This window comes from Littorina saxatilis, linkage group LG14 (genome assembly GCF_037325665.1).
Source record: "Littorina saxatilis isolate snail1 linkage group LG14, US_GU_Lsax_2.0, whole genome shotgun sequence".
NCBI classification, from domain to species: domain Eukaryota; kingdom Metazoa; phylum Mollusca; class Gastropoda; order Littorinimorpha; family Littorinidae; genus Littorina; species Littorina saxatilis.
Window position 1 is genome coordinate 10,492,419 of NC_090258.1, and position 25,146 is coordinate 10,517,564.

At 42.9% G+C, this 25,146-nt stretch overlaps 1 protein-coding gene and 2 long non-coding RNA genes across 3 annotated transcripts in view; all 3 read left to right on the forward strand.

Annotated features, from left to right (window-relative positions):
• The window catches only part of LOC138947089 (uncharacterized), a 71,270-nt gene that overhangs the window by 39,528 nt on the left and 6,596 nt on the right, over positions 1-25,146 (forward strand). The window lies entirely within an intron of this gene.
• LOC138947072 (ankyrin repeat and MYND domain-containing protein 2-like) lies at positions 230-23,556 on the forward strand. The gene is made up of 11 exons (XM_070318506.1): positions 230-307; positions 922-986; positions 2,657-2,795; positions 4,548-4,721; positions 5,071-5,156; positions 14,133-14,341; positions 14,743-14,878; positions 15,942-16,064; positions 16,753-16,825; positions 21,991-22,092; positions 22,694-23,556. The coding sequence occupies exons 1-11, from the start codon at positions 241-243 to the stop codon at positions 22,882-22,884; spliced, it is 1,365 nt and encodes a 454-aa protein (XP_070174607.1). The 5' UTR covers positions 230-240; the 3' UTR covers positions 22,885-23,556.
• LOC138947073 (uncharacterized) lies at positions 18,022-19,462 on the forward strand. Its single transcript, XR_011449541.1, has 2 exons — positions 18,022-18,367; positions 19,199-19,462. It is a non-coding gene; the product is annotated as an uncharacterized lncRNA (long non-coding RNA).

Consider the following 25,146-nt stretch of genomic DNA (forward strand, 5'->3'; position numbering starts at 1 on the left):
GAATGTGCTTCATAGAGTCTTTCATCTTATAAATATATAATAGACTCTCCCAGAAATACTCTTTGATAAAACTTATTTAGAATAAAAGATTTGATTTGTCTTATTCAATCAAAACTCGTCAATAAATAAATTCATAATATACCAAAAAAATCTTTGAGCGTGCTCAAGGTAATAAACTATTTTGCTTGAGATTTAAAACAAAATTGTACGTTTTTAATAGCGAGTAATATCAGTTTCAAAATGGCGCCTGTAGTGAAGGGAGAGTTGAGCGACGCTGAGCAAAAGATGCTGGATGCTATCTTAAAGGGTTAGTACGTCACATGTTGGTCCTGAAAATCATGCATAGCATCAATTTGAAGCGTTCTAGCACATTTGTTTCATATTAGGCACACAATTTTGAATCTGTGCGCACTTTTAAGCAGTAGAACTAGAAGATTCCAGAATCTTCAAACTTAACTTTCGTTCTTGATGACGATCGCATGTCTTAGTCTCTCTTACTGGTCTAACCGCTCGTACAAACCAATTACATCGACGTGCGCATGCAAAACAACTGCTAAAGTGCTGTGTTTCTGTTAGGGTTTCCCTCGAGCGACTTTCTGTTAAACCAATGAGCGTGTGTATGTGGTAGTGATACTGAGCATTTGGCCAGTGTGATTCTGTGAATCTGAAACACTGACAGTGTGCATATTTTTGTTAGATTTATGTCTAAACGGTTGCTCCCCCGCCCCCTATTTTTTTGTTTAGTCATAAGTCAGCGCTATGCTGGATGTAAGGCTTTGGTTACCTTACAAAATCATTAATTTTAACAAAACGTGTCATTGTCAACTGGTTGCCATGGCAATAGCAGCCTCATGCATGGAACTTGCTGGAATGTTGACAAGCAACACTGTTTCATGTTACCATGGTGATTTCTGTTTACAGGTAGTACAGCAGAGATTGCGGCACTTCTGAAAGAACCAGGTGTCCGTGTGGACTGCCTGGATAAGGTGAATAATGGTTTTCACTATATATTTAACTTGGAGATGTAGAAATTCAATAGCAGTAATTTTTATTAAAAGGGTCTTGCTCACTAGATGTCTGTGTAATGGTTGGGGGGCTAGGGGAGGGGAATGGAAAAGAATGTTTTTAATTATTTAATTCTTTACTTGGCACTTTGAATGTCAAACCTGTGCAGATGACATTTCTCCATGTAAGTGAGACATTAATTTGTATTACCCATAAAAACATAAGAAAGAGAAGGGCGCAATACAGTGGAGTCCGGGTACAACGAATCTCAAGGGAGATACATTTTAGTTCGTTATATCAGCGATTCGCTGTAGAGTTTTCAACCCTAATTAAGACAAGTTTTCCCACTCACCTTCAAATGATCGTCCCATCGATCTTTCCTTGGAGAGTACAATCTCTAAAAACCCCATCTAGACTAACTAAATCTATCTTCAAAGTGAAGTATTGGACATGCCTGTGAAAAGTAAGCCTGATTCATGCTACATGCACCCTTATATTTGTGTTGAGAGCCGGATTTTTGACGAAATCGATGCAACAATTTCAGTGCAAGGGAGGTAACTCTTGTTACTCGAAAGCACAAGTATTGATGACGTCATGTGATTAGTGCTTCCGCTCCTTCGTAAATCTTCGCACAAACACGAAAATAAAGCCATGAACGGTGAAAGTTGCAAATATAAGTTACGCTGCTCAGAACTGGCACACTTCTCCACTGTACACTCCAATTTGGAGATCATATCCAAGTCACAGACATCGCTGCACTTTGCCTGCAAGTAGCGACGTAGGGTATTGGCAGCAACACGTGCTTCTGTGGCAGTCATAGCTCAGCACAGTCATAGCTCAGCAGCTGATTGGAATAGTGAAAACACAGCGGCGGTGGCTGTTCCGTGCACCTCCCGCTGTTTGTTCAGAGTTCGCATCACGCGATGTGCACTTGTGTTTGTGTATTTTTGTCTTTGGAGACAATTATTGACATCAGTTCGTTGTAGCCTTGTGACTTTTAGAGACAAAACGGCTTTGGGGCGATGAAAACGTGTTTGTTAAAAGAGGGGTTCGTTATGCAAATGAGTTCAAAAGGTTCGATGTAGCCGGAAAGTAACAAGTAAGAAATAGAAGGCTGTCTGCCGGGAAATCAATGGCAGTTTGTTAAAAGAGGGATTTCTTTATACCCAGGTTCGTTATAGCTGGATTCCACTGTATGTATACATCTTCTATCTATACGGCTTGTGTGTGTCTGTCTGTCTGTGTGTTCGCCATGCACGGCCAAAGTTCTCGATGGATCTGCTTCAAATTTGGTGGGCATATTCAGGTAGACCCCGGACACAATCTGGTCGATGAAAATTTTCAACACGTGCTCTCAGCGCGCAGCGCTGAACCGATTTTGGTTTTTATGGTTTTTCTGTACATCCATTCACAGTAACTCTTCCTTATCTTCTCCAGTGTTTTGCGCGTTTATCTCCCTTCCTTCGTGTGGCGTCAATCGCGTACGCCGGGTACCCGGCACAGCCGGGTATTCGGCTCTACTTCTTCCCGGCGAAGCCGGGTATTCATCTAGTATATATGGTCCACCCTAGAACTGTGAAGACCACTATATCAGTGGATGTAATTTGTGTTTCTATTTGAAATGATGATGAATATCTAACTTATGCTGCAGACTGGAATGACCCCACTTCAGCATGCAGCCTTCAAAGGTCGTGCTGACGTGTGCAGGCTCCTGCTTGACAATGGAGCTGATGTGAATTCAAACTACCATGAAAATGACTACTCCACTCTCCACTTTGCTGCCTTGTCTGGTGAGGCTGGTTGAGTTTCCATTTTTGAGTCACTTGAGAAAAAGTGACTCTATGTAATCGGTCAGTGTTAGTCTGTCCATCCGGCCGGCCGTCCGTAGACACCACCTTAACGTTGGACTTTTCTCGGAAACTATCAAAGCGATCGGGCTCATATTTTGTTTAGTCGTGACCTCCAATGACCTCTACACTTTAACGATGGTTTCGTTGACCTTTGACCTTTTTCAAGGTCACAGGTCAGCGTCAAAGGAAAAATTAGACATTTTATATCTTTGACAAAGTTCATCGGATGTGATTGAAACTTTGTAGGATTATTCTTTACATCAAAGTATTTACATCTGTAGCCTTTTACGAACGTTATCAGAAAAACAAGGGAGATAACTAGCCTTTTCTGTTCGGCAACACACAACTTAACGTTGGGCTTTTCTCGGAAACTATAAAAGTGACCGGGCTCAAATTTTATGTGAACGTGACTCATTGTGTTGTGAATAGCAATTTCTTCCTGTCCATCTGATGCCTCATATAATATTCAGAACTGCGAAAGTGACTCGATCGAGCGTTTGCTCTTCTTGTGGTATGCAGGGATGGCCAAATCTCACAATTTTAACTCGCCAGCCGGGCGAGTAACTTCAAGAAAGTCACTATCCTGCCAGAAATGTTGCTAGCCCGGTACATACCACATATAATGAGTGTAAGATTTCTTTACACAATTAAAACAGGGGTGACACGCACATGAGCCTCGGTTTTTTGTTTCATTAGAACATGGCGATGATTTTGCAGACGACAGAAGTTCCTGCATCTGCAGTGTTTATATGGCTTTAAAACTCCACAGTACATGTATAACCAAAAGTTATGCATTTGACCAGCGTTTTCACTGGTCAGCCGGGTGAGCTGCCAGATGGTTTTTACTTGCCCGGCGGATTTGGCCATCCCTGGGTATGCATGGGCTTAGTATAATTAACCATATTAATGGTCTGTTTCTCTGTCCACTTTAAGACCGTTGGGTTGATGTACTTGTGAATGATATGTTTTGTTCAAAACAAAATGTTTCATTAACTAACCATTCTTGGAATTTTTATTCTGAATATTGGATTGTTAGCAGTCTCTCTGTTTTGGGATGGTTATTGTTTTGGCTGGGTGTTGGGGGGGGGGTGTTCTGAGGGAGTTTCTTCTTCTGCGTTCGTGGGCTGAAACTCCCACGTTCACTCGTGTTTTTTGCACGAGTGGAATTTTACGTGTATGACCGTTTTTTACCCCACCATTTAGGCAGCCATACGCCGTTTTCGGAGGAAGCATGCTGGGTATTTTCGTGTTTCTATAACCCACCGAACTCTGACATGGATTACAGGATCTTTTTCGTGCGCACTTGGTCTTGTGCTTGCGTGTACACACGGGGGTGTTTGGACACCGAGGAGAGTCTGCACACAAAGTTGACTGAGAAATAAATCTCTCGCCGAATGTGGGGACGAACTCATGCTGACAGCGGCCAACTGGATACAAATCCAGCGCGCTACCGACTGAGCTACATCCTCGCCTAAGGGAGTTGAATACCTTGGTTATATTCTAGTGCATACCTTCCACTGCTATAGTGCTGTGTTTTTGTGTTGTTGTTTTTCCCTCGCACAACTTTCTGTTTACAGTGTTGCAGTTTGATTACTTAATGCAGTAACTGAGTAAGAGGCTCGTAGCAGATTTATAAGTTTTAAAGAAAAGCTGACTTAAAAATTAAAAATAAAGGCATCTCCACCTTTTCAGGCAAAGTGGATGTTACGAATCTGGTGCTGGAGGCTGGTGCCAATGTGGATCACACAAACTCAGTCAACCGTACTGCGTCACAAATGGCCGCCTTCGTTGGGCAACATGACTGCGTCAGGGCTATCAACAACTTCTTCCCCAAGTTTGAGCTGGAGAAATTCACTGTGCCGACAGGTACGGAAAGACCTCCCACTAACGACCTTGAAAATGTCCAGAAAAATTGGTCGTAAAATACGATGGGTCTTTATTGGGAATTTGCTGGTTGAGTTTCATCACAAGGTTGGTGACAGCTTGGCGGTTGTCGCAATTTCTGCTTTGGTGCTTCTGTTTATGACTTTAACTTAATCTTCAAGCGTCAAATGTTTCTGTGGGGGCGTTATTAGAAGGGAGCGTTATGGGATGTTCCACTATAGTTATTTACAATGCTCAGTTGGAATTTCATTCACTGTTCTGACAAGTAGTTATTTCGGATGTTCCACAGAGAAATAGATTTATTATACCCATATGACTGTTTGTTGTGCAGGGTTTGAGAAAGAGCCGAAGCTGCCACCCGTCCTACTGAACCCTCTGTACTTGCTGATCAACTCAACAAACCTCAACCCTGTCAAGGTAACGCTATTTGTACAGGTGTTGGCATTGTCCAGGCAAAAGCAGAAACGGAATATATTTATTTTTCCCAAGAAAATGTTGCTTTTTAATTAAAAAGTTTTAAATAGTATGAGTCCATCTATCACTCTTGTTTGTCACTACAGTGAGACTAAGAGAGCAGGAGAGAGTTTGTGTGTGTCTGTGTGTGTTCTTGCACTATACAGACCTGTGCACATCTACGGTTTCTCCGTAGTTTCTCCGATTTTTATATGCAGAATTACTCCCAAAAAAAATGTTTGTACTTTTTTCCTGTTTTAAGATGTTTTGACCAATTAGTTGGCCGTTGCGCTGAAAAGACGTTTTCTGATTTACCGGAAGCGCGCGTTCTCAGCATTGAGTCTTCGTTCAAGATTAGACTTAGTTTGTCCAGCGTCTGCGTGGCAACTTGTGATTGAAGTGAAACATGGAAAAGAAAAAAAGAGTACGAGATTCAGATAGTGAAGAGGAGACACCAGCTCTGTCACCAAAGAAGAAGAAAACAGCACAACAGTGCTGGACGTCAAGTTATTCTCAAGACAACCTTGAGATCGTAAAATCCAGCAAAAAAGACGAATACGTAATTCCCTTTCTACTGCATCATAGTGTTTGAGTTTGTGTGCTTTGTGAGCAGAATTATGTCTTGAACTGTCGTTAAAGCTTACTACTGAAACATTTTAAAAACTACTGAAATTTGGTTTGTTTACAACTGATGAGCGTTTTGAGTGTGCACAGGTCTGACTATACAATACCCATATAATACTAAAAGTAAAATAACACTTTCTTTGTTCAATGCAAGAAATTATATCAATGACTGTCTTTTACACATTTCTCTCAGTCTTAAAGATTGCACTTATCTCTTTTTCTCTGGTCTTTTTAGCATTACATCCTTTCACTTCAAACCACCAACATGTTCTCTTTGTCTTTTTTTTTAAAATTAAATAAAATTGTGATTTCTGTTAGGTTGCTTTATTCCTGAAGTCGCACAAAGTCTGCATGGTGTTCCAACTTGTTCTCTTTGTCTTTTTACATTTAGTCAAGTTTTGACTAAATGTTTTAACATAGAGGGGGGAATCGAGACGAGGGCCGTGGTGTATGTGTGTGTGTGTGTGTGTGTGTCTGTCTGTGTGTGTGTGTAGAGCGATTCAGACTAAACTACCGGACCGATCTTTATGAAATTTGACAGAGTTCCTGGAAGTGATATCCCGGACGTTTTTTTTAATTTTTTCGATAAATGTCTTTGATGATGTCATATCCGGCATTTTGTATAAGTTGAGGCGGCACTGTCACACCCTCATTTTTCAATCAAATTGATTGAAAGTTTGGCAAAGCAATCTTCGACGAAGGCCGGACTTTGGTATTGCATTATTGGAGGCTTAAAATTTAATTAATGACTTTGGTCATTAACCCTTTCGCTGCCAATCAAAACTTGCGTATGTGCATTCCTGACTGCCAGGGAATATTGGAGTTCACAAAAAATTCTAGCTCCAGACTGGCAGTAGGTAGGTAAGTAAAACCTATGTTATTTCTTAAAGGAAATTGAACCAAGAATCTGTTTTTAGTGTCTAATCATGGAAATAATAATTAGTTTGGCTTATAATGATGTTTAAATATGAACTTTTGAAAAATCAGTCCGGCGCATCTTCCGGTGCCTGTGGATCAAACACAGGTGGCTGTTTTGCTTGCTCCAAGAAAGGATTATAATCACTGTCATCTACCTGTTTCCAACGAATCGTCCGAAAGAAGATCTCCCCTTTCCTTTGTCAGTATCCATAATCATTTGCACCCCCTGTAGCGTCAGTCCGGCTTTGTTTTTCCCTACTAGGGCCCGGTCGACTGTCACCGTTAGCCATTTTGACGAGTCGAGATTTCTCTCCCCTACCCTGTCGCCAAGGCCGAAAATAGCCTTCAGACGCAAAACTGCGTCACCATTTATGTTTATTCATGAGAATGAGGTATCCTTCCAAGCCATTGGCTGCTATTTGTGTGTCAGCAGTGACGTAGCATTTCTGGAAAATTCCTGAACGGAGAAGACGGGTAAACCCGTCCTGAGGCGCTGCGGCTGCACAAGCGCATGATGGGTATACCTGTCATAAGGCAGTCAAGGGGTTAAAAATCCGAAAATTGTAATTAAAATTCTTTTTCTATAAAACGATCCAAAACTACGTTCATCTTATTCTTATTAAATTACATATCTTATCCCGACTCACATCTAGCATTAACCTCTGGTTTAAGTGCCGGGACGCTGAACTACGCTTCACCCCTTAAGGGGAAGTAACCCTAAAAAAGAACAGCCTAGACCCCGTAAACTGGGTCACAGGTCAAGGCATACCGTCACGTGACTGAGCACGCGAGACCGCCGCCGCCATATTGGAATACTTCACTCTTTCCTCAGCGGTCCTAGCGCTAGGACGTTGTTCTCTCGAGCTACGCATTTTGGCTTTCAGCCAGCTGCCTGGTTGGCAGTTTATCTTCACCCCGGTTATTCTTCACGGTCTCTGCTTCTACGGCTGTATTGGTGAGATCGTTCTTTGTTTGTTTTACTTGAATTTTTGCCTTGTGTCCGTCAACTTTGTTGTTGTTGTTCTACTCTCTGTGAGTTGTTTTCAACATGGCGGACAAAGAGAAGAAAAAGCCTAATACTCGACAGTTAGTTGCTGATTCTTCCCCTGCTAGTAGTCAGATAAAGATAAACCCAAAGGGACAACGGTTACTCTTGTAAAACCGGTGTCTAATTTTTCGCTTTCGGTTGATATTGTTGTACCAGCAAGCCCTACCATGCCTGTTCTAAAAGAATCTATAACAGGAGTAGGGCTCGTTCGGCTAAGCCTAAGAAGAGTGATAAGCAAGATTTCTCTTCCCTTTTCTCTTCTTTCTCCTCGCATATGTATACCATGTTTTCTCAACAGCAGCAACTTGCCGCCGATCTACAGGCTACGCGAGATGAGTTGCGTTCGCTGCCCAAGGGTGTTGGCGATGTTTCTTCACTTTCCCGCATCCGGTTGCCTCCTTTGGCCACAGTCACGTCAGCGGACTTGCGGGCGGGATAACTGGCGCACGCCAGCTTCGGAGAGATGGTCCCTCGGGACACTGTTGCTTCTGCACAGCAGGCACTCTCCTCAGGTACGTTGGGTTCGCCGGTAGCCAGGCTCTTTGGCGAAAGCGTTCCGCATAGACCGCAACTAGTAGCTCCCCCGCCTCATAGGTCAGGGAGTGAAAGTTCGACATACCCGGGGCATACGACTCATACGAAGCGGAGCTCACGGGATGTTGACGCGGGAATGCAATCGATGTTACATTGATCTGGAGACCAAGGTGCACGCGGGCTGTCTATGACTTCCCCCGTCGGTGTACTTGCGTCACCACTTCCGCCTGGGCAGGAAGTTTGGCTCCATGCAGGCTCTGCACCGAAGTTCTACTTCCGGTTTGCAGTCAGCCTCGCTTCCGGTTGATCATGTCCAAGACTCGGCGAGTCACGCGGACTTTTCGACTCATACGGAAGTGGAGTCGGAGCTCGACGATCATCTCTCATTCTATGATGACGACGTTGAGTTCCAATTACCGTCAAAGCTGAAGCCAACCTTAGCTATTGCAGCACAGGTCGCTTACAATATGTTTCTGACGGCGTTGTTTCATAGGCTGGACTTGTCTTACCCCCACCATCAGCGGTGGGTGACTTCCGCCCAGCACCAACAGCAGCTGAAGGTTTTCAGTTCTCTGAGTCTTCTTTAGTTGCTTATGAGCTCTCTAATATTTTAGCAAGCTTTCCAGGCACGGCGAGCTCCCTGACTGTCGGCACGGTGCCTCTCCTCTCTGCTCATGGTCAGGCTCCAGTCGCTGCTAAGCCTTGGCTTGCCACTGTCCGACTTCCACAGGCTAGTGTATCTGCCCTTGCGCGCAGGTTTTCACTCAGCCGTCGGCCTCAGAACCTTATTGACACTTTTGCCCTACTGAGTGCAGCCCTTCCGGTCACGCCGTAGCTGTCCACTCTTAGGGAGGACGGTTACCGTCAAGACAGACCTTGTCTACACAGAAGGTTCTCTTATTGGTTTGGAAGAGACAGGCAGGTACCCTCTTGATCTTGCCTCTCTCTCTGAGACACTCCTTTGGACACTCTCTCGTTCTATTAGGTCTTCCCTGGATCCGTTTGAGTTCCGGAATGACGCAAGTGTTAAAGACGTTTCGACCTTAGCTAAGGTCAACACTGAGCAGATGTCTGTCCCGGCACGCCGTTTCTCCCACGCCGTGTTTACACGAGGTCTCTCACTTCCGATTTCGCTTCGGCTGTTTGGGCGAGTGAAGGATCGTACGCATTAGCATCAGTTTGCACCACCACGGTGTTGCGGGTACTTCTGCACTGGAGTTTTTCGGCTACTTCTGGTTCGTCTTCCGGCGTTCCGGGTAATCGTAGCACTTTGTTCTTTCCTGTTCGCAACTTACGACGTCAACCCTTTGGGGTTCTGGGTCGTTGGGGGCAGTGATGCCTTATATCTTACTTCCTGTTCAGCTTCGCCTGTCTCGGATGATAAGGTTTTGTACGTGATGGCATCTTTTATACAGCTTGCGTCGGTCCCCGCGTCTGACCTTTGGTCTTTCATCGATGAACAGACTAGTTCTGGTTTTTCGGCCAAACTCAGGGTTTCTCTCGATTTGGCAGCAAAATTAATTCCAGGTTTTTTTCTTGAAGACACTTCGTCTTTTGAATCTTTTGACAGGTTGGCTTCCTGGTTTTCGGTATGCCGACCAGTAGTTGCTTTGATTTCTGTTTTTGGCTTTGTTACGTAGTCATTTGCCTACAAGCAGACTGACCTACGGGCACTGCGGCTTTCAGCTATTTCGTTCATGCCACTCCAGGCTTCGGCCTTTGTGTTTCCCGCACGTTCGGTTGCTGTCGTTCAACCAGAATCGCGGCTTCCTCGTACTATCTCCATCTGCTCATGCATGGTTGGTTTTTGGTTTTTGGGGTTTAATGTCTCTTCAGCAGATGCTAGCTGCTATTCGAGACCGGCTCATGCATGGACTGGAGAGGATAACTTGTGGCAGTTGGACTTATCGTTTTCTGTTTCGCTGAGCACACAGACCTCTTTTTATCACGAAACTTTTTCGGATTACTACGAGTCTGATCAGCATTCTACTTAGGTAGAAAGCGGATGACAGACTTTGTTTGAGTAGATAGGCGGTCATTCACGACAGCTGTCGGCCTTTGAATGCACTTTTTTTTTTTTTTTTTTTTTTTTTTTTTGGCCTCTTTAGGAGGTCGTTCGGACTTTCTTTTAACTTCTTCTGTTTTGGCAAGAAGATTTAAATTCAGTTTGTGGGCAACAGGACTGCCGGTTTTGGCACTCTTGTTTAACTTACTCGACGGGTATTGACAGTCCAGTTCATAGCCATGGTCTTTCTTTGGCTTTTTCTGTCACAACCCATGAGGGTTATGAGTCCTTGTCTTTCTTAGACTTGGACTCTTAACGCAGGAAGCAGGACTGCGTCATACACTCGGTCTTGCTTGGGTAGACACTCAAAGCAGGTCATGCACCAGTAGTAGCCTACTTTTGGCTAATCGTTTGGATCAAGCTGGATTCACAGCTTGGTTCTTTGGAGGTGTTTGTCCCTTATAGTTTAGGAACTTCAGGGACACTTATGCTCTATCTTGAGGGTTTTTTCCTCGCTAATGAGGGCTTGATATCCTGTACTCAGGTATCACCCGTTTATCGGGAGGAGATTGGTCACGTCTTTCTTGAGCTGACGTCTATCTCCTAGGCCTGGGGGGCTTCACGCCTTCCCGAGGTCTCACATACTTTCACATTATGTTTTGACGGTAGCCTACAGGGTTCGTCCTATTCAGTTTTGAGCGGACAGCCTTACGTACTGATCGTTCTGTGTTCGGCACAACAGCAAGCGCCCACTTTGACGCTTGCTCCCTTCCTTGTCGATTTAATTTTCATAGCTACTTGCTAGTGAGAATTAAGTTAAGACTTTTGCCGCTTTTGCTTAAGCCGCATTGGTTGTTGAGGAGCAATCTCGGTTCATTTTTTGATGAGAGGTTGCAGTCTCGCCGGTCTACAAATTATTTCTTTGTTTTCGGTTTTAAGACGTTCTTTCGACTCTTCTTTGTAAAGAGTCTAGTTTGTCAGATGGTTTTTTGCCTTGCATCTTTTCATTGAACAAGGGACAAGTGTTTGTCTCTGGTTCATTACGAACATTAGCGTCTACCTCATGGGACTATGGTGCTGTGGTTTACTCAAGCCATAATCCTTTAGTGCTTCACTCCTCGGAGGGTGTTTCACTTGTGGTCATTTGGAACTCTTTGTTCTATTCAGGCGGGAGACGCCGCACAGGTTCGTTTTGTTTTACTCGCTCGCATCGGAAGACATGTCTTGTTGTCTTCCGAACTTTCACAGCTCTCTTTTGAGTTAGGACTGTCTGCCTGGTCTTGCTGATTGCAAGAGATTGTTCACTCTTTTCGTCAGCTACGATCAAGACAGGTCAGTGAGTTTGGCGCTCTTTTCGGCTTCTGGAAGACGTAACTCACGAATCTCTGTATCTGTCTGTTACGCTGTACTTGTAAAACAAGTCATCCAGATGTCTGGCATTGTTGCAGCGAATCTTAAGGTTTTTCACTCGGCTGTTTCACTCAGGTCTCAACAGACTTTATGTGAAAGGGTTATTTATCTAATTTGACCTTATCTGGTGGTTTTTTTTTACTATCATTAGCAATCTATGGGTGGTTGCGACCAAAAAGCAAAAAAAACAAAAACAAAAACAAAAAAGTTCACGAGGATGCTAAGATGTTCCACGAACTTTTGTTGTTGGCGGAAGACGATGTTTCATTAGTCTGGAGAAACATCGTTCAGAACTAGACAAGTCATTTCTCTTTTTACGCCCAGCGTGAAAAGGGCCCTGTCTTCAAGCCTTTTGTCTTTTGTTTACGTACTTTTTGGGTCTCACGCAAGATATTGGGTATTTTGGACATACTCATTCTTGCATGGCTCATTTTGGAGTGCCAGACCAGTTCTTTGGTTCTTTCGTTTTGGACGGATAGAGTCAAATTTGTGCAAGGAAGCACTGGCTAGATGGGCTTTCACACTCATTAAACAAGCTTATGAGTGTGGCAGTCAATGGGGGGGGAGCGTTCTGTCCTTCCTCTGAGTTCGCCTAGAACTCATGGGGCCTGAGCTTGGGCTCTTTTATTCAGCGGTTCTGCGATCAGGCAAATCTCGATCGGCCTCACATAGGTGTTTTGGACGTTTTTTAGGACGTCTTTCTTTATTACTTTTGGCGGGTTTTCTAATACCCGCTGGGATGGTAGTGGTTGCTTACCAGTCATGGTTGAAGCAGGCCGGTTTCTTACCAGAAATAAGTGAGTTTCACTGAGAATCTGTTTACTCGTCAGGATGGGACCAACACCTTTCCGGCTTTGGTAGCCGCAGGGCAGGTTCTCTCCAACTTGTAGAGTGAGTTTCTTTCCCACCACCTACATTAGCAATCTGCTAGATGTGAGTCGGGATAAGATATGTAATTTAATCGAAAATTTTAAAAGTAAATTTTGATTTGATTAATATACTTACCCGACTCACATCGTTAATACCCTCCCGCCTACCCCGCTCTAATTTACCCTAAAAATGAATGTTTCGCTTCGTTTCGAGTGAAGTATTCCAATATGGCGGCGGCGGTCTCGCGTGCTCAGTCACGTGACGGTATGCCTTGACCTGTGACCCAGTTTACGGGGTCTAGGCTGTTCTTTTTTAGGGTTACTTCCCCTTAAGGGGTGAAGCGTAGTTCAGCGTCCCGGCACTTAAACCAGAGGTTAATGCTAGATGTGAGTCGGGTAAGTATATTAATCAAATCAAAATTTACTTTTAAAATTTTCGATTCTTCATCATTTTCTGATTCCATAAACATGTAAATATGTTTGTTTGTTCGTTCATGGGCTGAAACTCCCACGGCTTTTACGTGTATGACCGTTTTTACCCCGCCATTTAGGCAGCCATACGCCGCTTTCGGAGGAAGCATGCTGGGTATTTTCGTGTTTCTATAACCCACCGAACTCTGACATGGATTACAGGATCTTTTTCGTGCGCACTTGGTCTTGTACTTGCGTGTACACACGGGGGTGTTCGGACACCGAGGAGAGTCTGCACACAAAGTTGACTCTGAGAAATAAATATCTCGCCCAACGTGGGGACGAACTCACGCTGACAGCGGCCAACTGGATACAAATCCAGCGCACTACCGACTGAGCTACATCCCCGCCCATGTAAATATGTTATATTCGGATTAAAAACAAGCTCTGAAAATTAAAAATATAAAAATTATGATTAAAATTAAATTTCCGAAATCGATTTAAAAACAATTCAATCTTATTCCTTGTCGGTTCCTGATTCCAAAAACATATAGATATGATATGTTTAGATTAAAAACACGCTCAGAAAGTTCAAACGAAGAGAGGTGCAGTAAAACGTGCTATGCAGCACAGCAAAACCACTACCGCGCTAAACAGACTCGTCCGTTTCACTGCGTTTTGCACGAGCGGCGGACTACGGTCATTGTTGAAAAATGCAGTGTGTTCAGTTTCATTCTGTGAGTTCCACAGCTTGACTAAATGTAGTATTTGCGCCTTACGCGACTTGTTTTAAATTAAATCAAATAGTGATTTCTTTTAGGTTGCCTTGTTCCTGAAAGAGCACCGCGACCTTGTCCTGGACTCGCACAAAGTGTGCAAGGTGTTCCAACATGTTCTCTTTGTCTTTAACAAAAATGTGTAAATCAAATTTTGATTTCTTTTAGGTTGCTTTGTCGTACAAAGTGTGCAAAATTAAATCCAATTGTGATTTCTTTTAGGTTGCCTTGTTCCTGAAAGAACACTGCCACCTTGTCCTGGAGTCGCACAAAGTGTGCAAGGTGTTCCAACATGTTCTCTTTGTCTTTAAAACATTTTTAAAATCCAATTGTGATTTTTTTTAGGTTGCTTTGTTCCTGAAAGAGCACCGAGACCTAGTCCTGGAGTCGTACAAAGTGTGCAAGGTGTTGGACCTTGTGGTGGAGTGCGCCATGAAATCACGAAGTACCAACGATGTACAGGCCATCAAGTGTCACTACTTTGCTTCCATCATACGCCATGCTAACAAGTCGCTCAAGAACTCGGAGGACAACCTCGATGCATTTGTCAAAAGGTTTGTCTCTGTGTATCAGTCTGTCTGAGGACAACTTGGTAGTATTTATCAAAAGGTTTGTGTCTGTGTGTCAGTCTATGTGACAATTGTAGGCTTATACTAGTGATTACTGTGTGTGATACATGAAATGTGATATGAATGCTGTTTTTAAATGTTATACTCTTACTTTCTCCCAAGCGCAAGACAAATTCTTCTATGAAAATTGAAGCCAATAAAATTTGAGTTGAGTTGAGTCTGTCTGTGGACAACTTGGTAGTATTTATGGTGGTATACACCGACTGTTATAGTAATATTGCTGTGCTATCTTTCAGTTTGGTGAAGAGTCGAGATTCACTCTTGTAACTGGTAGAAATGGTGGTATGCACTGCCTGTTACTGTAATATTGTTGCGCTGTCTTTCAGTTTGGCGAAAGGTCGAGATTCAGACGGCTTTCAAGAGATGCAGGATCGCCTGGTCCGTCAATCCCTGAAGGAGTTTCCCTACCCAGAGTCCCAGCTGCTACAGACGCTGGTGCGGCAAATTGCTCCCATGAAAATCGTATGTATCACCATCGTCTCAAAGAGGTTTTGACATTTAGTTGAATCTGTGTTGAAATCGTAACACAGATAGATTGCCTTGAAGACATTTACTGGAAAAGTATGGACTGGTTAATTCTAAACACGATACAAGACATTCCTTTTCAGATGTTTTTTATTTTTTAATTTTTTATGAAGCATCCCATAATTTAAACTTTCCTGTTTTTGAATGTTGAAAGAATGTTGGCAACATTCTATTTAGGGAGTGCATGACACATTAATCATTCTTTTAATTGTTTTGTTGAATAAACATGATTTTAATTTAATTCATGGCAAGGGGGGGGGGGGGGGGGTGGTCAGAAAAGGGGGTATCACTGTATCTCAACAGTATTGATGTCAGTGGTCCAGCTTGTACTCAGAAAGTGACAATGATTGTCTACATGTATAATTATATTGTAACCGTGTGCCGAAACACTACGATCACCTCGGGAGGCGAAGTACCTCGGGAGGCGAAATGCAATCAAACAGGATTGAAAGTGTTAGGGCCAATTTCTTAGCCCTATTAAAACTGCTATGCAAACCCGAAGGTTTCCATGAACATACAGACAATCGGAAACCACCAGACCCCATCACAAACAGATTTCTACGATCCACTGGTGTTGACTTTAAAGGCCAACAACTCGGGTGCAGAGTCTGCTGTGAAAGGAGCGGTAGCCTCCCCTGTCACAATATTAACAAATATTATAAGGGATCCATTGTATTGACATAGGTGTTGGGTAGCTCACTTTGTACAGCACTGGACTTGTCATCCTAACGTTGCCGGTTCGAATCCTGGCAGGGTCGGACACAGGTCAGCTTTATGTGCAGACTTAGAGACGGTATCCATGTCCCACCCCTGTGTCACCACATTTGCATGTAAAAGACCTCGGCCATTCTGCCATAAGTGTAGGTAGCTGATTACATGCACACATCTGGATAGCGCGACTCGTGTTGCTGCTAGCTTTCCACTGGGAGGAAGCCACCCGACTTTCCCAGCATTGGGATGATAGAAAAAATTAAATGAAATTGGTGTTGGTTATTTTCAGGGTGACGGGTCAGCCCTGTCAGTGCTGATCTCGGGGATGTACGGTCCGTCGTTCGAGGACGACACAGCCTGCACCACGTGTGGGGAGACCAAGGCGGAAAAGAAATGTTCTGCATGTAAATGTGTAAGTGTCCAATCAGCAGCCATACTACTACAGTGGAACCCCCCTTTTAAGACCTCCAACAATCGGAGAAAATCGGGTCTCAAAAACTTTCTACCCCAGGGCGGGGATGTAGCTCAGTCGGTAGCGCGCTGGATTTGTATCCAGTTGGCCGCTGTCAGCGTGAGTTCGTCCCCACGTTCGGCGAGAGATTTATTTCTCAGAGTCAACTTTGTGTGCAGACTCTCCTCGGTGTCCGAACACCCCCCGTGTGTACACGCAAGCGCAAGACCAAGTGCGCACGAAAAAGATCCTGTAATCCATGTCATAGTTCTGTGGGTTATAGAAACACGAAAATACCCAGCATGCTTCCTCCGAAAGCGGCATATGGCTGCCTAAATGGCGGGGTAAAAACGGTCATACACGTAAAATTCCACTCGTGCAAAACACGAGTGTACGTGGGAGTTTCAGCCCACGAACGCAGAAGAAGAAGAACAACAACAAATCTGAGAAAACAGGGGGGTATGTTCAACCCTAATGGGAAATTACAAAGGGGAGTCCTATAAAGCATTTGCTTTTCTTGTTTTCTGTATAATTCACCTTTTCAAAGTGACCACCTGTTGATAACAACCTCTTTTTCTTCAATTGGATCGTCGTTATAGAAAAATTCAACTGTAATCAGGGCAAAGTAATCACTTCTGTTCTGTTGCAGGTTAACTATTGCAATCAGACGTGTCAAAAGCTGCACTGGCCTACGCACAAAAAATTCTGCAAGATTCTAGCAGGTATGCTTATGATCTGTTCCTTCTACTGCACAACTGGATTCATTCTTTTTGTATGTGAGAGAGAGAAATTGTACATGCCTGTGTGTATGAGTGTGTGTGTGTGTGTGTGAGCATCATTTGAGAGATTGTCTTTTTGTCTGTCTCTTCTACAGTGTGTTCTTCTTCAAACCAGAATGACCCAATTAAATTCGAACAGATGTGCTTGTCGTTTTGCAAAAAAAAAGGTCAAAAATGATGTGTCATTTCATTTGAAAGACAAGTCAACACGTTGTTTTCAACTTGGTAATGTTGTTGGTTAAAGGGATACTACATGTTTTGATCTGAGGGGAGTTTGGGGAATCTTACTGTACCTTAATCTTGCTGCACATGGCACAATTTGCTCAAAAACGCGCCAGAATTATGATGATTAATTAAAGGTACTGAACTTGTCAAATCCAGGTGCACGGAGCCCCTGGGGCTTTTAGTCATACCTCAGGCAGCTATCCGTTAGAAGAACTACCAAGTTTCATTGACTTGCACCCAAAGAGTCAAGAACTGCGATTTTTTTACGAATTAATTTCGTACTCGGACCCGGCTGGTCTTGACCTATTTTTGGATCTAAATTTAGATCAGGTAGATCACCACATCATGCACAAAAAGACACGTCACCAAGCAAACTATGTCAGACGTCATCATGAGTTTGTGTAAAACAAAATGGAGGCCGGAATCACTCAGTTGAATCGAACTCCGACCAAACACCACGTAATAACTAGGTTAATTTATGCACTCGCGTGAACAAGAAACTGTCGAGCTTCACAGATGTCGTCGTTGGGTAGTTTTGGGTTTGTTTTACTACCATAGGTATGTACCCGCAGCCTCTGGGCTGCTAGGCTGGAAAGAGCGTTGCCAGCTAAAAATAGACTGTGTTCCTCTGTCTTGTTCAGGTCGAGAAAATGCATGGAAATAAAAAATAATGATTGCAAAATAAAGATCTGTTCTTAATCTATCTGTCTGTATTATTTGTTTCTTTCTTTATTACCTTTGTAAGTTGTGCAAACGTGTGAAAGGTGCTGACTGTACATGCGATCGCCGCCGATTGTCGCTTACCTCCATTTCCGTCTCCTCACCATGTTTTGCATCGCGTTTCTAAAATTGCGGTTGTAAGAGTCAAGAACTCATTCAAAGTATGCAAATTACAAGGGTCATATTAACGGGGAGTAACTCTTTCATTACATACAATTCTTTCTGAGACTTTTTGCCCGTAAAATAAAGAAATTCAAGTGTAAAGTTTGGCGTCAGTTTGAACTTGAATATCTCCAAAACTACTGAACGGATCGCACAACAAATAGATGCGCAAGAAAGCTCGTTTTTTGAACAATCCGACGATAATTGTCACGTGAGGGAGACATGCTCCCTGACGCTGCGCGAGCCAATCAAAACCAAGTACCGGGGGTCACATGCATACCGCAGAGCCGATTAGCGTCATGGCGGACCGTGCAAAACCACCACTCGGTGGCCCTGGCAATTTGGATTCGTTTCTTCTCAGCATCAAACCCAGCCTTGGTAAGTACTATATATTTTGAAAGATTAACATACTAGTTGATCACTTTGTAAGTTAATATGAGTAGTTCGGTTTTTTTATCAAGAAATTTGACCGATTTTCCAACTTGTGTAAGCGTCTCCTCATTGAACCTTTCGGCACGAGGCAGTGTTGCCATTTCAGTTCAAAATTAATTTTATTGGTACCGACTGCTTCAATAAAAACGTTTTCATCAAAAAGTATTGGGGTTGTTTTGTTCGTATTTTGCATTCATTTCATCATTTTGTTTATGATTAGTAAGAAATCTCGAGAAATAAAATGAAATTCGAAAACCGGAAGTGACAAAAATCATCGAACTTCGATAGTCAGTGTTGACGATTTTCACCGTATTTCAGTCTTCGATTTATCAGCTGGAAACCGGGAATTCACAAACGCATGTAGCATTTTCTCACATTATTGCTACTTGCACTATACAACAGAGATATTATGGAGGAGCATACACGAATCAATTCTCAAACAGCTTCAATGTTCTTTGAATACACATGTATTATTATGCAGTAAGAATACTAAGATAAGTGTCAGTGTCAGTCTTTTTCTGGTTTCTTTGCATTTTTATCTCGCTTGATCAATTTTCTACAAGCAGTAAGTGTAACTACAGTTTACTGATCTATGCATATGAAGCTGTTTTTAAATTCAAGTTACTAAAGTCAAAGAAGAAGTACTAGTAGTAGTACTTGTCTTGAATCAGGTGATTGAAGGAAAAAAAAGTGGAAACACAAGTAGTGCAGCTCAGCTGTTGTATGTCCATTTACCAAGACAAAAATTAATCCTTGACGGGATCTTGTGTGTTGCAGATGATGTACATTTCCAGAAGATGAAACAAGCCTTGACCAAGACTGGAAAGGGAGCACCGCCAAAGGTTGATCGTGGACCACTCACCCACCGATTAGCTTTGCAACTGGAACTGTTGCGAGTGGAGACAAAGACCACTTGGAAGGACATGGAGTCTTTCTTTCCAAGAACTGTGCATGGGGATCCTTTGGAGGGACTTAGTCTTCGGACTGAACTTGAAGCTACTGTGAAAGAGGCTGCCAAAGTGAAACAACGTGAGGGTGAAGGTGCCGGTTTTACTTTCAGTTTCAGTGACTTTCTTTGTGTAGACCTTGGCCTCAGCATTATGTGCCGGAATGTAGGTGTGCACAGGAGGATGCGCTGAAGGCTGAAGTAATGTACCACAAACTCATCCTGAAGGAGGTATCACCACTTCTGCGTGCAACGGCCAAGCTGCCTGTGCTCACTCGGAATCTCAAGAACTTTTTGACTGATGGGGTAGATGGGGAGGAGGAGATGGAGGAAGAAGAGGATGAGAACGATGAGCAGGAGGAGGGCTTGGATGAAGAGGATATGGACGATGAGGAAGTCGATGTGGAGGAGCAGCAGGGAGATGGAGACGGGGGGATGAAGAGGCTGGTAGACGAGGCCATGAAACAGCTAGAGGAGACATTTCTGTTCAAGGATGTCCGTCCTGGAACAACAATCCTCGTGGGATACGAGGAGGATTTCTATCCTGGGGAAGTAGAGGCAGTCATTGAGGACAGTCTTGCTGCTGTGAACTTCATGGAGAGGTGCTCGGTCAAACAAGACACATACAAGTGGCCGTCACGACCAGACAAGGCCACCGTACATGCGAAGTTCGTGTTGGCTTGTGACCTCCCCATGACCTCTGTGAATGGCAGAATATGGGTGCTGCAGAATGCACCATTCTATTCAAGCCTGTATTTTGCCTTTCACAGAGCGTACTTTACGTAGATCACTAGATGATGAAAAACAGGACTTACCGTTTGTGTCTTCAAGCACTGAAATTGAAAACTCATGCAACATAGCCAAATATGGAACAGTTTATATTTTAAACACATATGCTTCTGCTTACTTATATACACATGTATTCTGATGTTATCATTATTGTATGCTGCCAGAAATGATGTTTTCATGAACTCACATTCCTTGTGTATGCCATTCGCCAAGTGATGTCGTTCAGCGCTACAAGATTGTCACCACTTTATGTTAAAAACAGCATGATAGGTTAGTATTCCAATTTATTCAGCATACCTGAGTGTGTTTGTGACTCTGTCCTGGTACATAGAATCAGCCTACCAAATTTGGTGTGGATCCATCAAGTAGTTTTCGAGTTATCAGCGTTTGAAATAATTGCTCTCTATTTTTGGTCGTTTTCCGTGTGACAAATCAAAGGATGGGTCAAGTTTGAGGGTTTGTGTCTTAAAAGTTAATGTGAACTGTAACTCAGAAATAATTCCTGTGGACAGTTATAACATGAAGTGTTATAAGATTCATTTTCAAACTGTTCACTTCATAAACTTGCATGCTATGATCTTTTGAAAATACAGAGTTGTGCTGTTTTGGAATGTTAATAATGGTGTGTTTTCATGTTTTTGGTGTGTCAGTGCTCATGTATTTCTGTCTGTATTGCTTTCTTTTTCCTAACTACTTACTGTCTGTGTCATAAAGACTGACAAAAACTCTTTTCATCATTTCTATTCACATCATAGAAATTTCTGTATGACCTGAAAGTTGGCCGAAAATAAAAATTCGCGCTTACGGACGCGTCGCTCGGATGAATTAAGGGCATATCTCAGGAAATAATCAAGCTAGACACTTCATTCTTTTTTTGTTTTGTTTGTTTTAACCTGCTCTTTCTAAAATTCTGCTTTTTAAACCTCTGTTTCAAATTTCAAATTTTGCCTGCCTGTACCTACCATAGGAGGATTTTTGAACTGTAAATGCACTCAGCTGCAACAAAAACGCAAAACGAAGGCTGTGAGCTGCACTGTGCCTTTAAATCAAAGTGAGTGAATGCGCTTGAGGAAGCTGCCTCTCTTAGATGTTGGAAACGACAAGAAGCGCTGCATGGTAGAAAGATGGGATTGGCATCTATGGTGCGGCCCCCCCTATTAGCCTTTATGACATACACACACAAGGGAAGTAACTTAGTGAAAATAACCTCAACTAACCACTGAAAGAGTGATCTTTCTTTGCCTATTCTACAACATTTATGTCAGCTTTTAAAACATTTTCTTTTGAAAAGTGAAGGCAGTCCTCCTAAGCGGTAGAATAATTTGTAACACGGCATCTTATGGTAAAACTTTGGAAGTGAGCAGATGCGAGGGCCTTATTCGCTAGGTATTATCTTTGTTTTGCTAACCCCCCGCGGGTTAGGGGGAAGAATTTACCCGATGCTCCCCAGCATGTCGTAAGAGGCGACTAACGGATTCTGTTTCTCCTTTTACCCTTGTTAAGTGTTTCTTGTATAGAATATAGTCAATGTTTGTAAAGATTTTAGTCAAGCAGTATGTAAGAAATGTTAAGTCCTTTGTACTGGAAACTTGCATTCTCCCAGTAAGGTCATATATTGTACTACGTTGCAAGCCCCTGGAGCAATTTTTTGATTAGTGCTTTTGTGAACAAGAAACAATTGACAAGTGGCTCTATCCCCCCACCCCCCACCCCCCCCCCCTTTTCCCGTCTCGATATAACCTTGAACGGTTGAAAACGACGTTAAACACCAAATAAAGAAAGAAAGAAAGATCTTTGTTTTGCTGTTATTCACTGCTGTTGTGGTGTCTTCCAGTGGAGCAAGAGAAGAGAGAAGCGAAACAGAAAGAAGAAGAGAAGAGACAGAAGCAGAAACAGGCAGAAATGGAGGCGGAGATGAAAGCCGCAAAGTTGACAGGTAATGATGTTCACCCTCTCATTATTATTTTTCACTTTCATTACTGTATTGTCCCATAGCTTGAAAATTATGGTGGCTTCCTCCTACTGGAAAGCTAGCAGCAACATAGTCGAGCTATGCAGGTGTGTGTACGTTTATGTGTAATAAGTCACCTGCACTTATGATAGGATGACCGAGGTCTTCCATGTGCTACAGTGGTGACATGGGGATTGAATATGGATACTGTATCTGAGTCTGCACATAAAGTTGACCCGTGCCCCACCTGGCCCAGATTCGAACCCGCGGGTCCAGTGCTCTACCAACTGCGCCAGTAGGCCCATCATTCAAATGTTGTTCATCCTTTGTATTGTGCAGAGAAACTCAAAATTAATCTTATGTTGAAATCTGCAACCAATCCACACACAAAATGTTCACAGATGTTTTAGAAGCATGTTAGTCTGCACCCAATGCGAAACCCAGGCATTGTAGGAAGTAAACATAAATTATTAAAAACAAGTCGGGTTTAGCGTTGTCAAAATGTTTGAGTAAATCTTAACCTTTTCATCCCATTAGCGTAGCAGACTGTTGAATTGCTGTGACACCAATGTCATTGGATTTGCAGAAGCCACGTCCAGTGAAGAAACACAGACCAAGGGAGATAACTCAGCAGCAGCAGGAGGAGACAATTCTCAAGCAGGTGGGTCCGAGTCCAAAACAGAGGAGTCGGACATTAACGGAAAAGAGTCTGGCGAAGAAAAGACAACGGATAATAAGACTGGTGAAGCTGTGGAGGGCAGTGCTGAAACTTCTTGACATTGTTGACAGGAGAGAGAGGTGCTGATAATAATGAGTGTTGCAATTTGACGCATCCCTGGTCCTAATCTTAAAACGAGTCTCATTGACTAAGATGGTTGAACCTCTCTTTTAAGACCGTACAAATTCTGGGAAGATAAGTTGTTGAAAGAGAGGGAGTCTTTGAGTGTAGGTTTATTTTCTGTCAAATATTGGGTAATACGGTCTTGAAATGAAAGGGCTGGTACGGACCTGTTTACCCTTTCTTCTTCTTCTTCTTCTTCGTTCATGGGCTTAGACTCCCACGTTCACTCATCATGTTTTTAGTACGAGTGGATTTGTACGTGTATGACCGTTTTTACCCCGCCATTCAGGCAGCATACGCCGATTTCGGGGGAGGCATGCTGGGTATTTTCGTGTTTCTATAACACACCGAACTCTGGCATGGATTACAGGATCTTTTCCGTGCGCACTTGGTCTTGTGCTTGCGTGGCACACACGAAGGGGGTTAAATCACTAGCAGGTCTGCATATAAGTTGACCTGAGAGATCGGAAAAATCTCCACTCTTAACCCACCAGGCGGCAGCGACCGGGATTCAAACTCACGACTTTCCGATTAGGAGGCCGACGTTTTGCCACCACGCCACTGCGCCCGTCGTTTACCCTTGCTATTTTGGAGTAATTTATTACTATTTTTTTGACTCACATGCGAAGCAAAAGTGAGTCTATATGTACTCACCCGGACGTCCGGAAAACTTTAACGTTGGATATTTCTTGGACACTATTCAGTCTATCAGTGCCAAATTTGGCAAGATGGTGTATGATGACAAGGCCCCAAAAAACATACATAGCATCTTGACCTTGCTTCAAGGTCAAGGTCGCAGGGGCCATGAATGTTGCCTAAAAAACAGCTATTTTTCACATTTTTCACATTTTCTCTGAAGTTTTTGAGATTCAATACCTCACCTATATATGATATATAGGGCAAAGTAAGCCCCATCTTTTGATACCAGTTTGGTTTACCTTGCTTCAAGGTCAAGGTCACAGGAGCTCTTCAAAGTTGGATTGTATACATATTTTGAAGTGACCTTGACCCTGTACTATGGAAGATAACTGTTTCAAACTTAAAAATTATGTGGGGCACATGTTATGCTTTCATCATGAGACACATTTGGTCACATATGATCAAGGTCAGGGTCACTTTGACCCTTATGAAATGTGACCAAAATAAGGTAGTGAACCACTAAAAGTGACCATATCTCATGGTAGAAAGAGCCAATAAGCACCATTGTACTTCCTATGTCTTGAATTAACAGCTTTGTGTTGCATGACCTTGGATGACCTTGACCTTGGGTCAAGGTCACATGTATTTTGGTAGGAAAAATGTGTAAAGCATGTGAGTCGTATGGGCTTTGCCCTTCTTGTTTAGGATTTAGGGGGAAAAAATACTCCATTTGAGTTCAAACTACGATTTTCAAATGTGCTTCAAATTAGATTTGTGTTGCTAATGTTGGCATTTGTAACTACCGGGTTACAATTTTGGTCATCAGATTACTATTTTTCGTCTTGACCATTACTCTTGTCAAGTTTTGGGGGTAAACAGGTCTGGGTGGTATAACATGGGGGTGAGTGTGTCTGTATACAGAGGGTTTACTGCAGGGCCGTTTTGATGTGTTTGTTGTTGTTGTTGTTGTTGCTGTTGTTGGTCTTTTTAATTGTAGGAGGAGCCAAAAAAATAGTGTTGCACGCACAAAGCGGGAGTGTGTGTCACACAGTGCAATCTGAGGGCATGACAGTGCAGACCTCTTTCATTTTGTTCAGCAGGTGTGTGCACACTGTTCGGCGACTTTTTTTTGCAATCAGAATTAACTGTTTCGTTCACCTTGTCACTGGTGTTGGGAACAGTAGCCATTGTTAATGAGTTATTTCTAATATGCTGACTGTTAGCAAATGATTACAAGATATGTCGAGAAAAAAGATATCAAGCATGAGCCTTTTAGGCGAATGCTGATATGGTTTGTGAGACATGTCTGTTATCATTTGCAAACAGTCAGCATATTAGAAATAACGGTTTTATTACCGTATAATTCGACCAAAAGAAATTTCGAAGCGACCCCTCGAATTAGACAGAACAGCCGCAATGGGAACTTGAGGGCTTCTACCTGATTATGCCTGTCAGTCAAAGAATTCTCGTGACCCGAGTCAGCCAAGCAGAGTAACACACCTGACGTGATGAATATTCACAGGTCAAATGCCTTTGACACACAACAATCTCACAAGATA